The sequence below is a fragment of the Myodes glareolus genome, chromosome 13, assembly GCF_982192425.1.
Source record: "Myodes glareolus chromosome 13, mMyoGla1.1, whole genome shotgun sequence".
Classification (NCBI taxonomy): Eukaryota; Metazoa; Chordata; class Mammalia; order Rodentia; family Cricetidae; genus Myodes; species Myodes glareolus.
In genome coordinates, this window is record NC_142038.1 from 65,300,132 (window position 1) to 65,316,609 (window position 16,478).

Below are 16,478 nucleotides of genomic sequence, written 5' to 3' on the forward strand. Positions count from 1 at the left end.
CTGGGTCAGCAGGCATAACAGCTAATAAAATTTTACAGTTTGTTGTAATTGCAGTGAAAAGAACTCAGCTTTCCTGACACTCATTAAAGACCTCATATTTATTAATTAAGTCACTTAGATAATATTTGTTAAGAGCTTGCCATTTGCCTGGACTTGTGTAAAATGTAGGGGACACAGCTGACTCTCTTATGAACCCAGCTTGTGAGAACCCTCCAGGGTGTAGCAGAGGAGGTAAACATACAAGGGGACTACACACCTGATGTCACCAAGCCTCATCTCTGCAAGACAGAGAGCCATATACAAAGGAAAAGCTGCTCTCATTTTTTTTCTTCACAAGTTCTTTTCAAAAACAGGTCGTGTGGTTGGTCCTTCTGTTTACATTTGTTCCTCAGAAGTCATCTACTTTTTCTCAGAAAGTCTATATGCTGCTTCTTCTCCATTGCTTCACAGCGTCCAATTCTCTATGGTGGGCTGCATGATGGTTTTTCTTGTCTTGGATTTCAAAGCCTCTTTTGAACACCAAGCAGCCCCTATTTGGATCTGGTTTTGTAGTTCAACTTTATATTTTACTCTTTCAATTGTCTCATTGTCTTGAAACATGGATTCAGGAAATTCCAGAAACTTGATCCCACTTGTGGTGTGCAAGCCCTTCTGTCTATGTGTTGCTTTTATTGGTTAATGAATAAGGAAGCTACTTTCAGTCAATGGCTTAACAGAATATAGCCAGGCTGAAAAAGAAATATAGAGAGAGAGTAGGTGGAGTAAGAAGAAGCCATGTAGCTGCTGCAGAAAACAGACTTGCTGGAAACTTGCAGGTAAGCCACAGCTACGTTGTGATACACAGATTAATAGAAATGGGTTAGTTTAGGATATAAGAGCTAGCTAATAAGACGCTAGAGCTAGTAGGCCAAGCAATGATTTAATTAATAGTTTCTGTGTGATTATTTTATGGTCTGAGCAGCTGAGAAATGAATAAGCAGCCTCGGCCTACACACTTGATATATTTTGGCAGCAGTGAAATCTTATGGATTCGATACCTGTGTGCCACATAGTGAACAAAGCAAGGCAGCAATGAGCTCCCAACCAAGCTCATTACTGAAAGTGGGAGAGAAGAAAAAAAATATTTGATCCGACAAGGTGTTGTACAACTTTAGCAATCTGCCATAAAATATAATAAAACTTGTTTAACTCTCCTACTTTATTTCTCCCGAGGACTATGGCTGTATTTCCCCATGCTGCATGGAGGGCGTACGTGGCCATTTCTGAGACATGAACTGATAAGACTAAAATGTGTTCACTGTTTCTGTTTTCCACAAACACAGTGTGGTATCTAAGATCCCTGTCGTCAGATTGATAGATAACACGATGATAGATGGTTGTCTGGAATGACTGGCTTGTCCTCGGGAACCTTGCTACATAAAAGAGAATGTGGTTAATGATTAGATTGTTGATGTCCTACAGGGATGCGCCTAAGATCTGTTGAGAATAACGGTCAGAGGTTTTGCTACACAGAACCTAAGAAGCAGTCCCAAAGTGAGCAGGGAACATCATGGGGGCACAAGGGTGAGGCAAGTGTAACTGGAAACATGAAAGAATGAAGTCTTCAGAAAGTCCTTTTCTGGACCAGTATGCCGAAGTGTCTTCTGTAGTTTTAAAATATTGTTCCTATCCCCCTTGTATTGAAAATTAGTTGTTTTTATACACTATATCCCAATACAGTTTCCCCTCCCTCTACTGTTTTCAGTTTCTCCCCACCTCCCCTCACACCTGGATCTATTCCCTTTCCCTCTCTCATTAGGAAAGAACAGTTTTCAAAGAGATAGCGACAAAACATAACAGCATAACAAAATAAAATACAATATGAAAAAAAAATCACATCAACATTGAACAAAGCAAACCCAAAGGAGCAAAAGAGCCCCAAGAAAGAACACAAGAATCAGAGAGCCACTGGTTCACATGCCCAGGAGTCCCTTTAAAACACCAAACTGAAAGCCATAATGCATAAACAAAGGACCTGGCACAGACGTGTGCAGGCCTTGTGCTTGCTGCTTCAATTTCTGTGAGTTCATATTAATTGTGCTGGGTCGATCTAGAGGTCGTTGTTTTCCTCATATACTCCATCCCCTATGACTCTTAAACTTTCTCTGTCTCTTCTTTCCACAAAGTTCCCCGAGCTATGAGAGAAAAATTTGAAGGAGACATCTCATTTAGAGCTGAGTATTCCAATCGCTATCCTTCTGTCTCTGTCTCTCTATCTACATAATTTCTGACTGTGAGTCTCTGTATTTGCTCCAATCTGCTGAGAGTTGAAGCATTTCTGATGGTGGCTGAATAAGACATTGATCTATGAGTATTGCGCAATAACATTAGGAATCATTTTGTCACAACTTTTTAAGAACAGTAGTATTTGGCTTTGCCATAGATCTCTGGACTATCTACTCTCTGGTTCTTGGTCACCCAAGCAGTATCAGGTAAGGGTTCCATCTCGTGGGGTAGTCCTTAAGTCAAATCAGACATTGGTTGTTTACTCCCATAAGCTTTGTGCCACCATTACTCTAGTATATTTTTGCAGGAAGGACAGCATTTTTTATCAAAGATTTTGTGGCTAGTTTGCTGTGTAGATTTCTCTTTCGGCAGCGTACAGAGTATCTTCCCATGCCAAAGACACTAGAATGTAGGGGTGGAGGTTATAGCTGTCTTATGTTGAGATTCCTGATCCATCTGGAGTGGGGATTTCTGCAAAGTGAGAGATAAAGGTCTACTTTTACTCTTCTGCAAGTTGATATCCAGTTTTCCTAGCACCATTGAAGACTCTGTTTCCAGTCTCACATGTTTCTTCAGTATTTACCTTTGGCATCTTAACTGTTTCTTAGACGTAATATATCTGGATTCTCAATTCTTTCTACTCGATCTAAATGTCTGTGCGTGTCGGTACCGTGACGGTTCTATCACCATGGCTTTATAATACACCCTGCCTTCTGTCACAGCTCTTCTCTTGAGCAATAAACATTTGTTACATGTCTTCACACATGTGAAGGTGTCACTTCAGCACTGTACAGCACACAATTTCTTCTTTCCTTTCAGGCCCACACAGGTTACTTCCTTTTTGGTGCTGTTGCTGCCCTTCGGGGTTATATGCACAGCCTTCTCTGCTGGTTTCTTTGAGTCTCCAGGTTTCTGCTGCATGTGTTTGTTGACCTTCCAGAGTTTACAAATCTTTTGTGTCCCAAGTTAACTTGCTTTGCTCCAGAGAGAATGGTTGCCGATTTCATCTGGAGTCCAAGGGGGAAGCAAAAACATTGTTTATCCTGAGCTGTGTTTGGGGTTGACTCTAAGAGCCAAAAGGCAAAGGTCACTCACTACCTTTTTGGCAACAATGCTCCTACTTATTTAGGCCTTACACAGATACCCCAGGATCTGCCCTCAGGAATTTCCTTGGCATCATTCAAACCCATCAATGCAATAAAATATTTGTGTAAAGAATTATTCATTTTAAAAAGGAAGTACCCTTTAGAGCCCATAGTCAATTGTCTTTGTTTACATTTTCTAAATCTCAAAATCAATGGAGAAAATAATTCAGAAAAAAAAACTTCCCAAATGATACCCTGTGAAAAATATGACTCTTGGTGTTACTAAAGGTAATTCTGAAATTGAAATTAACTTCTAGTGTTAGACTGAGTCGCCACACTGCATCAAAACCTCCCAGAACACGCTCTCCCCCATCATTCCACTTATAAAAGCAAAGGTCATAGTCACTTATATTTTGAAAGCATTCTCTTGCCTTTCCTATTGCAACACTCAAGATTTGATTTCCCTACTAAATTCTTTCTCTCTCTCTCTCTCTCTCTCTCTCTCTCTCTCTCTCTCTCTCTCTCTCTCCTTTTTCTTTCTTTCTTTTTCTTTTATTTTGGATGAAGCTAATATCGAAGGGCTAATATGTCAATTCCTACTACCATTATAGAAGTTACATTTCGATTCTAAGTATTCATTAAATAAAAGTATAAGTAATTTTATGTCCTAAACTTAATGATTAAATAAGTCTACATGGAACCTTTCTAAGAATGACAGGCATCACAATAAAAGAAGGAATAAAAGGAACAATATAAAAAATGCTTAAAAGTTAATATTAACAGAACCAGCTGCCGGGTTCAAAGCAGCCCATAGGTAGCTCTGCTGAACTCAGCATGTGTGGATGTTTTAGGAGTCATGCCCGCCTCCCCCAAGTTTCTTCTGAGGGCAGCCAGTCTTCCCAATTGGCCTCACAACTCTGACTTCCAAGGCAGCGGCCATAGCTACAAGGATTGGGGTGCGAGAGTTGAGTGTGGCACCAGGGATTCCAGCTTGAGCGACAGAGTAACAATGGCATCTCATAAATAACAGGAAAGGAGCAAAGGCAGTGGGTTGAATGAGAGAGTTCCTGAAACCGGTGGCTTTACCTTTGTAGTTGACTGCAAGGTTCCCCTGGGAACATGGGACATTCCAGTAATGTCCAGGAGCTAATAGTAAAGTATTCTCTGACTTGAAGATGCCATGTTGAAAATAAAATTTTGGAGAAATTACCATGTAGCTAGCAATGTAAATTGCAAAATTATATGAAATCACCTGTGCAGAGGCTATAGAAACAGATTTAAAGATAGAACCTTGGGAATCACTGGGGTTTCATGGTCACTAAGGGAATGAAACCAGCACAAGCTACTGAAAAGAGGGAGTGGTAGTGAGACCCTAACACAGCCAAGAAAGAGATTCTTGCTAGAAACTAGCAGATGCCACAGGCATCTTGCAACTATTTCACCACAATGGTCGGAGTCACCTGTGTGAAAAGAGCTGATGTTATAAGGGAAAGAGAAGGAAAGGTGTTGTCCATGCCCGCTGGAGAATCAGAGTATCTGACAGCCATGCGTCTTTCTGGCAGCTTCATTCCTCGCTGTCACATTTGTTCAGATGACCCTGTTACCAAAGGTCATGTAACATAGAACTTAAATCTATCTTTCAGGTATCCAACAATATCCTCCACTATTCCTGTCAACAACTTCTAGACTATGACATGGCATCAGTGGTTTCTGAAGAGTTAGCATAGTCCTTGTATATTAGCCATTGGCACCATTGGTCTTTTGAAATTCGGTTTATAATGTTTCCCAAAGAATGATAGTGGTGGCATGCACATGAAAGGCGCCTTGTCTTTTCCAGTTGTGCTATCAGAATTTATATGGTAACAGAGGTCTTTTGAAAAGCATTTTTGAGATGTATTGAACTCTATACAGTTTAAACAACAGAATAATTCTGTACTCATTTATATAGAGTTCAGCTGCATATTTGAAAATGCATTTAAGAAACATATATGCAGATAACAACAGATCTTTCTAGACATAAGCTTGGCAATATCCACACCAAATTGTGGAGCAGGTATGAAAATAAAGAAATATCTCATCAGTTCTGAGATTCATGCACTGTATATACAGAGCTTGAGAGGAAAACTTTAAAAAGATCAGTATTAACAGGATTTTGTGTATCTATCATTCCTGTCTTGCCAAAAAGAATTCTGTGGAGCAGTTTGTAATTGCCATTGTTTGGGTTATTACAAAAAAAAGAGAGGTTTATGTGATTTGCCTGAGAGCTGCACATCACAGTTCTCTGCTGAATTAAAATTGCATGCACATATCTTCACTTATCAGTTTTATTTATCTGTCAGGGATTGATAAAAAGCAATATGCTTCAGTGTGTAAAAGCTTTTAACAAGAAGGTTGGAATTATAACCACAACTTTAATAGTCTAGTGCAAATAAATAACTACCTTTATCTTTCTATTGTTTATCATCTATCTAAAACTAAAATATATCCATATTATTTATTTACTACTGAAGTTATTTTTCTGTTGTGTAGGAACATACTGGTTTCTCTCCCGAGTGGCCTTGATCATATCTTTTCAAACCTTTCAATGATATTTTGCAGATTCCGTAAGGTATGGAAGTAAAGGAGGTAGCATATTTTCTTTACCCTGTATGTTGAACTCAGAACGTGCTTCTGAAATGGGAGGAGACGCTTCACTGCATTTATAAATAAGAAGTATAAGCAGATGATCTGAAAAAGTTTTATTTTCTCCCAATGTAAATATCCTTCTTAATATTTCCACTAAGACCGCCAACTTTATACCCATGAAGTTTGCAAGCTCCCTGAAGGACTTTGGATGAACGTTGAAGCTTGCTGGTGCCGGAGCTGTGTTGATTTGTGCATACAAGTGTGTCCTTCAGAAAATGTGCACTCCTAACAAGCGCCACTCACTATCGCTGTGGAATAACTACTCCCATTTCTACCTTGGTGCCCTTTTAATAGCCTTGGAATTCATTGGAACACTTTAGAGCCAAAGAAAAATTGAAAGAAAAATATAAAGATGTCCATGGACCCCTTTCTCCGGTATCTGTGAACAGTGTTGCATTATCAGAACCCCAGAGTAGATCAGCACACTGATTAGAGTCGATGGGTGATTCCTCCTTTTAATAATCAAAGACCATAGTTTACATCAGAGCTTCTGAGACAGGGGGCCACAACCTCACATGGGGTCTCAAACCAGATGTAGTGTCTGAAAAACCTGAACGAACAGCGATAACTATTAATTCTGATCAAAAGCACCAGGGGCCTGTGGTGTTTCTGCAGCCTTGGTTCTGAAAACAACACATGTGCTTTGCATTATGACTGCCATCATGCTACACAGTGCTCACAGGTCTGCATGAAACATCTGAGCCTGGATCCAGGATTGCTACATGTTATGAACTGCAGGATTTTGCTGTCTATACAAAGGACCCTGAAATTATAACACATAATTATAAACATAATGGTCTAATTATGGAAGACAAGTATTTTTCTGTTACTATATTCTGTTGCTCGTTAGCATAAACAGCATCAAGTTTTAATAATATATCTTTTAGTAATATTGGTAGAAAAACAAGTACTTCTCATTAATTGCAAATTTACCTGTGTTGTTAATAAATGCTAAAGATTATATATACAATATAATATCATATACGAACATATATACTTTAATGTGTAATATATAAATGTATAAGCTTTAATAAATATATACATACATGTATATATATATGTGTGTGTGTGTGTGTGCGCATGTGTGTATACCTTAGCACTTTTTACTCTTTAGTGTATGGATGTTCTGTAGTCTTTTTATCTATCTCATTGTTCTTACAAACTTACTTTTTCGCAAAAATGTGTAATTTTTTAAGAACACATTTTCTGTATAGTCATCTTGATCAATTATATTTTCATTAGCCCAGTGATTGACAAATCATTACTTGGTAAAACACAGATCAAAGGCTGACCTTGACTTTTGCCCTCCAGTTAGAATGAACCCTGCCCTGTAGGGTCCTCTGTTTTATTTTTCTGTTTGTTTTGTTTTGTTCTGTATTGGCTTGTCTTTGTTTTGGGGAAATGCAATCACAGTTCATTGTTCAAATAAGTCACATATGGTATTTGTATTTTAATTGAAAAGTCTCTTGTTATGTCTGATTCTTGAAAGCAGAAGTTCATTAAAAGGACACTTCTTATTTCCTCAAAATGTCCCTCCTTTTTTTTTCTAGTATTCTTAAATTGCAAAAGCCAGTTGAATTATGTGCTTTGGAGAGTTAATTTTTGGCACCATATGTCTCTAAAAATCATTCAATTTTATCTAAAGCATGGTTTCAATGATATTTATATTCCATATTCCACAGACAATTGAAGAAAATTTTAAATAAAAAAAATCTTAGCCGTTTACGATCGTAACCTGATAACATTCAATTTACTCACAAGATTATAAGGGCTTATGTTTATGAAGATCAATTTGATATCTGAACTCTGCTTTTGCCTTTTAAGACTAGGAAATTAAAAATCTTAGGTTGGTCTTTAATTTTGTGATATAAATTATAAATTAATAATGATACAGCGTGGGATAGAGATAAATATCTTAAAATGCTAAACAAGTTCTGAAGCATCTAAAAGTAGTAATTATTTCTGTAATAATATAAATTCATTAAATATTTTGGCTAGTTCTTTTATTGTAGGTAAGATCAAATTGCACAGAAACATGACTAAAATCTTTTTCTGCAAAACCAATCCCAGTTCTAAGTCAGCAGATGGTCATGTGTAATAGGATACTGTTTTGAAAGCCAAATTACAATATATTTTCCGAAGTAAATGACTTCAAGCCACAGAAAATGGCGGGTGCCTCCTCACTGAAACATCAGCTTAACTAATGTTTCTTATTTGTTAATAAAATAATTCAGTACACGATAAGTTAAGGGCATATGTAAATAATGAGGAAGTAAGCATGTGCATGTATCACTGTATGTGCAGACAATGGGTTTGCATGTTTGGATGAATGGGAGGCTTGCCTCTCTCTCTTCCTGTGCTTCCTAATGTGGCTCCCTTCTATCTCAGATTTGACCAGCAGCATTCCCTCAGTTCTGCCATCCTGCTCTCACCCTAATGCTGTCGGAAGGAACAGTCAAGTTACTTCATGTACACAGCAGTATTTTTCAGTCTGTAAACTTTCTATAGTGCTGTGCTATACATGGCATTTAAAACTCTTGCAAATGTATTTCATTTTAAAGTCTAGTGAGCACTGGGCTATAGTCATAGGTCAGTCAGTCCTTCATGACTCCAGTGGCAGATGACTAGGTTGTTGCAAATTTCCACTGTTTGAAGCAATTGGTTATATTTTGTTTTGATTTGATTTAGCTTTATTTGATTTGGGTTTGGGGCTTTGTTTTGTTGTTGTTGCTGCTGCTGTTGTTCCTTGAAAGGCTATGCTGATTTTTTTTTCATAACAGAAACTGTGAAGTGTCATTGAATACTACACTAACCAGTCTATGGAAAACCCTGATGCTGAATCCCAGGGTACCTAATTCTCTCAATTAGTGCAGCTACATTTCTAGAAGAAACTGAGCTAATGCTGATACAGAGGGTCTGAGAACAACACTGAGAATTCTGATCTAGAATCTATATACTGTCTTCAACTTTTTGCCAACACAAAATGGCAAGTTGATCCCCACAGTATGTAGGAAACCACACACAAACATGCACAGCTTCCTGGATGTTTACCAATCCAGTAACTTTGGAGCATATTGATTTATTACCTACCATCAAAGATGAACATATCTGTCTTAGTTTGAGCTGTTATTGATGAAATAAAACACAACCAAAAGCAAACTGGGAAGGAAAGAGTTCATTTATTTGACTTACTTTCCCACATTATAGTTCATCAGGAGAAAGCCAGGACAGGAACTCAACCAGGGCAGGAACGTGGTGGCGGGAGTCTATATAAAGGCTGTGGAGACGTTCTGCTTACTGGCTCACTCCTCATGAGTTTGTCAGTCTTCTTCCTTATAGAATCCTGGACCAGCATCCCAGGGATGACCCTACCCACAGCGACTGGGCCCTCCCAGATCAATTACTAATTAATAAGCTGCTCTATAGGCTTGCCTACAGCCTAATCTTATTGAGGTATTATTGAGAGATTTTTCTCAATTGGGGCTTCCACCTTTCCAATGACTCTTGTTTGTGTCAAGGTGACGTAAAACTAATCAGCACAAGAGACCCCTTATCAGCTTGACACACAAACACACCACAATTAAGCCACAACCTTTCCTTTATTATTCATGCCCAAGGCATCACACTAATAGGAATATCACAATAGAAAATACTCCAATTTTTTAAAGTTCCACAATCTTTAAAATCTCATACAATTAAAAATTCAGTCTCTTTAAAATAGCCTGTCTTGTTTTAAAACCCAGCCTTATAAAATTCAAAGTCTCTCAACTGTGAGTTCCTATAAAATCATAAATAAATTAAATACTTTCTTACTTCAAGAGAGAAGAACCAGGGTAAAGTAATACTCTCAACAAAGCAAAACCAAACTCCATAGACAACACTATGCCAAATTATCTGGGATTCACGTATGATCATCTGGACTCCTTCAAGGGGATTGGGTCACTTCTCTGGATCTGTCCTTTGAAGCAAACACAACTTGTCTTCTAGGCTCTGGCTGGCTCCACTCCACCACTGCTGCTGCCCTAGGTGGTCATCCCATGGTATGAGCATCTCCAAAATGCTGGGATCCTCTGCACCTTAGCTACACTTTCACCAATAGCCTTTCATAGGCTCTCTCCATAGTGCCAAGCCTGAACTTTCTCCATGATCCCTTCATGCCTTCTAAACTGGATAAATTTTACACTACCAATCTGGGCTACCAGCACAAGGTACAACATTAGCTTCCTCTAGATCATAGCTTATGTGTGCTGTCAGGAAACACTTCCTGAGATTCCACCCAAATGTTGTTGGTCTCTTCTTAATTACCACAAATTTCTCAGCTCCAGCTGACCAGCATCGATTGTCCCAGTAAAGCAAAGGTTTAACTTAAGTGGTGCTGGTCTCTTGTTAAATAACCAGAACCACACATTCTTTACACAAATGGCCTGGTAGAATCTTTGTTTCCCTCTGAAATTTCACAAGCCGGGTCTCTATTTTCTGCACTGTTCTCAATATTCTTATTCTCCAAGCTGCTACAGAACAACCTTTTGAGCTCTCAGCTCTGGACTTTCTCATCCAAAATTCCAAAGCCTTTCCACCATCCTCCTAAAATCATGATTAGTAGCACAATCCTGGTACCAATTCATCACAGTTTCGGTTACTATTGCTGTGATGAAATACCATGACCAAAAGCAAACTGGGGAGTACAGGGTTTATTTGGCTTATACTTCCATATCACTGTTCATCGCTGGAGGAAGTCAAGCCAGGAACTCAAGTAGGGCAGTAATCTGGAGGCAGCAGCTGTCTAGGTTAAGGGTCTACTTTGCAATAAAAAATTTTTGAGGATATAATTACACCATTTCTCCTTTCTCTTTTCTCCTTCCAAATCTTCTCATTGACTACTTCCAGCTTTCTTTCAAAGTCATAGTCCCTTCTTTACTAACTGTTATTGCATGCATATATTTATATACATAGATGTTGCTAGATATAATCTTCTTGGTCTATATAATGTTCCTTGCATGTGTGGCTTCAAGGCTGATCACTCACAGGACAATAAATCGATGGGCTGCTCTCTGAAGAAGGCCGCCTGTCCTGCTTCTAGCTTTTGTCAGTTGCCTACAGTTCTTGGGTCGGGTTGAGGACTGTGACTTCAACCAGTTTGGCATGTCCGTTGATATTGTCATTGTTCATCTACCTTAGGGCAGTCATGCTGGTGAAACTTTATGGGTGTGCATTCTGATGCTACTGGGAGGCACAGTCTCACAGCACACTCCCTGGTCCTCTGGCTTTTACAGTCTTAGTGCCTCCTCTCTCACAGTGTCTTATATCTGGCTCAGACAATACTTTATCGTTCCCTGTGGCAAACAGGTCTTATCCATGGACCTGTCTCCAGTGCCATGGCATCTCATGAGAAAATAAGGTCTTTTGTGTGCTAAGCCAGCGCCCAGATGATCACATCCTTCACACAGAAAATATACTCCAGAAAAGAAATTGAAAAAACAATATTTTCGAGTATTTTCCCAATCTGTGGAGTTTGATGTTGCTAGGTGGCATCAACGATCAAAAGTAAGGCCTGATCTATGCTTGGTATGTCATCTACTGCCAAGCCTTTCAGTGAGATATCTAACGCTACCAGATGAGAACAAAAGAGATCTCCTCACATTCACCCAAACAAGACAGCTATTTCAGGCTTAGTCCTGACTGTGTACAACCTATTCTATGTTCAAATGGGATAAACTCCCACTTGCTTTTGCCTTGAAACTTTCATATTTCAATAGTCTAGTGAATCAACATATAAGCATACAACTTGATGGAAACATGAGATACATGTGCAAAGTTTATAATTCACTTCCTATGAACACCTGACCGGTGTAAACAAATACTCACTTCACAGCACACCATTTTTCAAGACAATTTGAGGCTCAGATCTGCAGCACTTAACTTGCTTGTAGAAATCTTCACAACGCTTAACCAGAAACCACAACTATTGTTAAAGGCAAAAAGGGGGAAGTGATTGGATTCCAGTCATGATGACATGATGGTTAGGAATATAAGCTTTAAGCTAAAATTAGGTAAACTCTTAAAAATGTTGACTTCTAGACAGTAGGCAGGCAAAGACACTGTGTGAAGGAGCCGCCAGCAGACAGAAGTAACCTATGACGTACTGGCAGGAAGTACCTAAGAAAATCAAAGGATTATTTTTGTAAAGAAAAATTTGTTAAATCTCTTCAGAGTCTCTATCCCCCCAAATCTATTTATAGATAGGTTTTGATTAACAAGTTGCATTATTATTATATAGCTACTTTATTGAGAATACTTATCTAAGCCTCTAGCCTATTGAACCAGAATATACAGAACAACACAGCAGTGTATTTTAATATATTTTCTAGGTATAATATTCAAGGATGAGTTACTCAGTCAGCAAAGATAATTTCCTGATAATTTTAGTTTATAAACAAGTAAGATGTTTTCTACCCTTTTTTCCAAGATTTTGCCCTTGAAAAACAAAGTATCGTGTCTGACAGATCGCATTTTACTTGAAGACCAAGTATGGTGTCACAAAGTTTTCAAAGTTTGTGTTAAATACCTCTTCAGAGCTTTGTCGTCACTTCCTTTCTCGTTACTCAGGTCCAGTAAATTCTCCCTGGCAGACTCTATAGCCTATTCCAGTTTCAGACCAAAGTCATTGATCATTTAAATACAGATCACTCTCGCACATTGTTGTCAATACAAATTGACCCTGCTTTGATACAGGGTCAAGGCTAACTTCTACCTATCCTGCACAGCTCTAATCCCATGCCCTCCTCCTGTCCTTGCCACAGTTGTGATAGTGTTACTGTGGTCATCCATGTACTTGTGCGCATAGCAAATGAAAACTAGCATTTCTAAATGCGGCAGTGAGGGTATCAGCACACAGTTCACCACCTGCCATTAATTATCTGACCTAGCTTGTGTTACAAAACAACAAATTTTCAAGAAATATTTCACTGAATTTCTTTTCCAAAGAAATGGTAATCTTTAGTTTGCTGACTTTACTTTGGTAGTCTGAATAATCCAAAATTTCCCCCAGTTTATTCTAGATTATGTAGTTCATCATCAGCTAAGTACAACCATGTTTAACAGATATTTTTGTGTTGAATTGGCAAATTAACCCATAGTAGTGCCTTTGTCTTTCTGTGAACTGAGCCTATATGTGTGTGGGGGGAGGGGTGGCGAAGCCTAATGAGATTGTTGATAATAAAAACTCACAAACAACATCAGGAAATCAAAATCACTTTATCTAAAAATTTTTAGTGATTACACACAACAAAGATTTCTAAAATTCAGGCATAGTTTCTTGGGTGTTTTACAAAGTGTCTCATTTATGTACCTTTGATCAAAAACCATATTTTAACATGTTTTACTGCAGGTGTGAAGAGATATTTGAGTAAATTTGGGGTTTGTTATAAGTTTCTTTCTTTCCATTCTGCAAAGCACACTAAGTGGTTATTCATACTACCAAACCTCAAATGAGTTTTCATGGGCAGACTATAATATGTGACTGTTTAGGCCTTTTGTAAATGGAGTTTCTTGTTAATTTTGTTAAATTTATCCTTTTCAATATAGACGTATCATGGTAATTCTTACAGAATGCCAGTTGTTGAAAGGAAAGAGTTCCTGGTCTTTGCACAACTGCTGACTTTCTAATATAAGCTGTTGATAGTTTTTATATTAAACTCCCCTGTGTGATAGAACCCATAAGAAAATTCTGCTTCTTTCTGCAGGTCCTACATTAAAAGTGCCACTTCTAAACATTGCATCTTTTGTACTTTAATGTTGACACATTTCCCTGTCATGTGATCAGAGGGAGGCAGATTAATTGGGAGTCCTAGCTGGAAATCCCCTCCCTACTTTTTCTCCTCTCCTCCGCAGCTGATGGCAAAGTTAATTCTCCTTGGTTTTGTCATGCTCTGACACACGCATCGCCAGCCATAGTAAGCTTCAGGAGTGCGAAAAAGATGCAGCGATGTCCATCAAAGTCTTCGGGCTGCATTTTTTTAAACTTTGGTTTGACCTGATGTGCCGTTCAAAAAGAGCGTCAAAATGTTTGGGTTTTTTTTTTTTTCTTTTTCAAACAGAAAGGTTCAATATGTCCTGAGGCTATCGGTTTTGAGTTAAACTGGGTGAAGTAGAAATATTTTACTCATCAGCTTTGCAGTCACAGAGTTTGCTCCAGCTAGAACAAAACTGCTGAGGCATTTAGAGAAAATTAACCCCCCATCCTGGCGGCCAGATGTGACTGGTCTCTGACGAATGCACATGAGTGGGCTGAAAAGTCAAGAGACTGTGAAATTCCTGTCAGGTCCGTGCAGTGCGGAACGGGCCATTGGCTGCTTTCTATATTTCCCCCCATCATTCTTCTTGAACAGTGCCATTAATTTCCTCTCCTCCCCTGACTTGTGTTTTTTTCCCCTCCCTGTCACCTTTAGCTCTGTCAGCTGCAAGAAAGGCTGGACAATCAGTGGCAGGAATACTTCAGACTGGTGATCCTTTTTAACCAGAACCAGCTGGCCAAGTTCCAGAGGGACTCCCAGGACAGCATTCAGAAAATATTAGCGGTGCAGGTAGGTGACTGCAGGGAAAGAGGCGAGATTATTCTGATCTAGATTGGAAAGCAAATGATGGGGTGTGTGATGAAGCATTGAAACCATATCCCATCAGAGTTTTATAAATTTTTAACCTCTTTGATAGACTAGGGCTGCATGAAGGATGAATTCAGCAAGTGAAAACACACACCACATGCCACGCATACTTTGAGGGAAGAGGGAGACGGGACTGACTTATCTCAAGCTGTAGAGAGAGTTTTTACACATACATGCTATTACAAATGTGTTTGCTAGCCTCCAAGCTTTGTGAGCCCCATTCTGCCTTGTGTTGGGGGAGGGGTCATTTCACACAGAGTGTCTTCTTTGATCATTCCCCGCCCTTTTTGAGACAGAATCTCTCACTGAAATGCCATCTGGAGCGCTGTCTGGGAGAGACTGGCTTGCAATCTCCTGGTGACCCCCCTCCCCTGCAAGAACAATGTTTTAGGCACATGTTATTATTGTGCTTCACCAAGAATTTTTTTTATGTAAATGCTGGGAACCCAAACTCAGGCCCTTATGCCTGCACACTAAGTGCTTTTCCAACACCATTTTGCTTTCAAAAATGTTCATCGTAATTTTCTGGAAACACTTCAGTGCCCAGTGTGCTTTGTTCAAAGGATGGGTCTTGGGCTTGTTCTGTCTACCTGTTATCGTTTTCCTTCTATTTGGTTTACACTTCTAAGTGTATATAGCAGTGACTCTATTTGAAAACTATGACAATTGGTCCTAGAATGTGACTGTGCTTCCAGAAACGTGTGACATTTCGCTGCTTATGTCTGAATCTGGACAAGCATTTAATGACCCTATGGTTTTTATGCATCTGCAAGGCTTGAGAAACCCCTGCTGGTCATGTGACGACTCTTGGTAGGGATGTTACTCAAGGTTGTTCCAAGCCAATGCTTTGCCATTTGAGATGTCATAAAGTGTGTTAAACATGGCGTCCCAAAGGAAAACACATGCTATTTTATTTTAAGAAGAAACAAAAGAACACAAGATGACCTGTCCCATTTAACACAGCGCAGCACTGTGGTCCTTAGAACCATGGTTGTCAGGAAGTGGCAAGGTCAGTGACAAACACTGGACCCCAAACACATGTGCTTTATGCTGTTTTGACTACAAGAAGAAAAATTCAAGGAATTTCCGCAATTACCAAGCAATTTCAAATTCCCTTTTTCCTAGAATCTGTTTTATAGCATTTCCCTGTGAGTAACGTGCATGCTTTCCATACTGGTTTGATTAAGAATGAGTTATAGAAAAACTGAAATAAAGTGGAAGAAATTAAAATGTTGTTAGGTACAGAAAAGCTTAATGGAAATTCACGTGCAAAGGGCTGTTGCATTGGTTTAGAATTCAGAAGCATTTGTTTTCATTTTTTAAAAAAATCCTTTAACATACAGCATATTAACAGAGAGGTAGAAACTAAATAAATAAATGAATATCCTTTGAAATAAATAAAACACGCGGGTGACAGCTCATCGTGCTTCTCCCCCCAGGTTTTGATGGTTTAGGGGTGTTCCAATGACTTAAGTGTTGTAGAGAAACCTTAAATTTCTCCCTAAACATTTATGTCCTTATAAATCCTACAAATTACAAATTCTCACTGTGAATTATGATGTGTTTCCAAAGACTGACAATGTCATTTGAATATCTGTAAGATGAGTGCTTACCCATAACCTTCAAACAATCTTTGTTCTTATTTAATACTGGAAGCGCACTCTTCTGTTCTCTGAGGACACTGACTCTGGGCGGTCTGTGTTTGTGGCAATAAGTAATCTGGAAGTGAAGGGACAGCCTGGGACAAGCAAGGAAACCCAGGTGGTATCTAGAGACACAGCAG

At 38.9% G+C, this 16,478-nt stretch overlaps 1 protein-coding gene across 1 annotated transcript in view; it reads left to right on the forward strand.

Moving 5' to 3' along the window:
• Positions 1-16,478, forward strand: part of Ccdc178 (coiled-coil domain containing 178) — a 362,700-nt gene that overhangs the window by 312,925 nt on the left and 33,297 nt on the right. Inside the window, exon 22 of the mRNA XM_048442360.3 lies at positions 14,483-14,617. Coding sequence (XP_048298317.3) covers positions 14,483-14,617 — 135 coding nt within the window. The remainder of the gene's footprint in view (positions 1-14,482; positions 14,618-16,478) is intronic.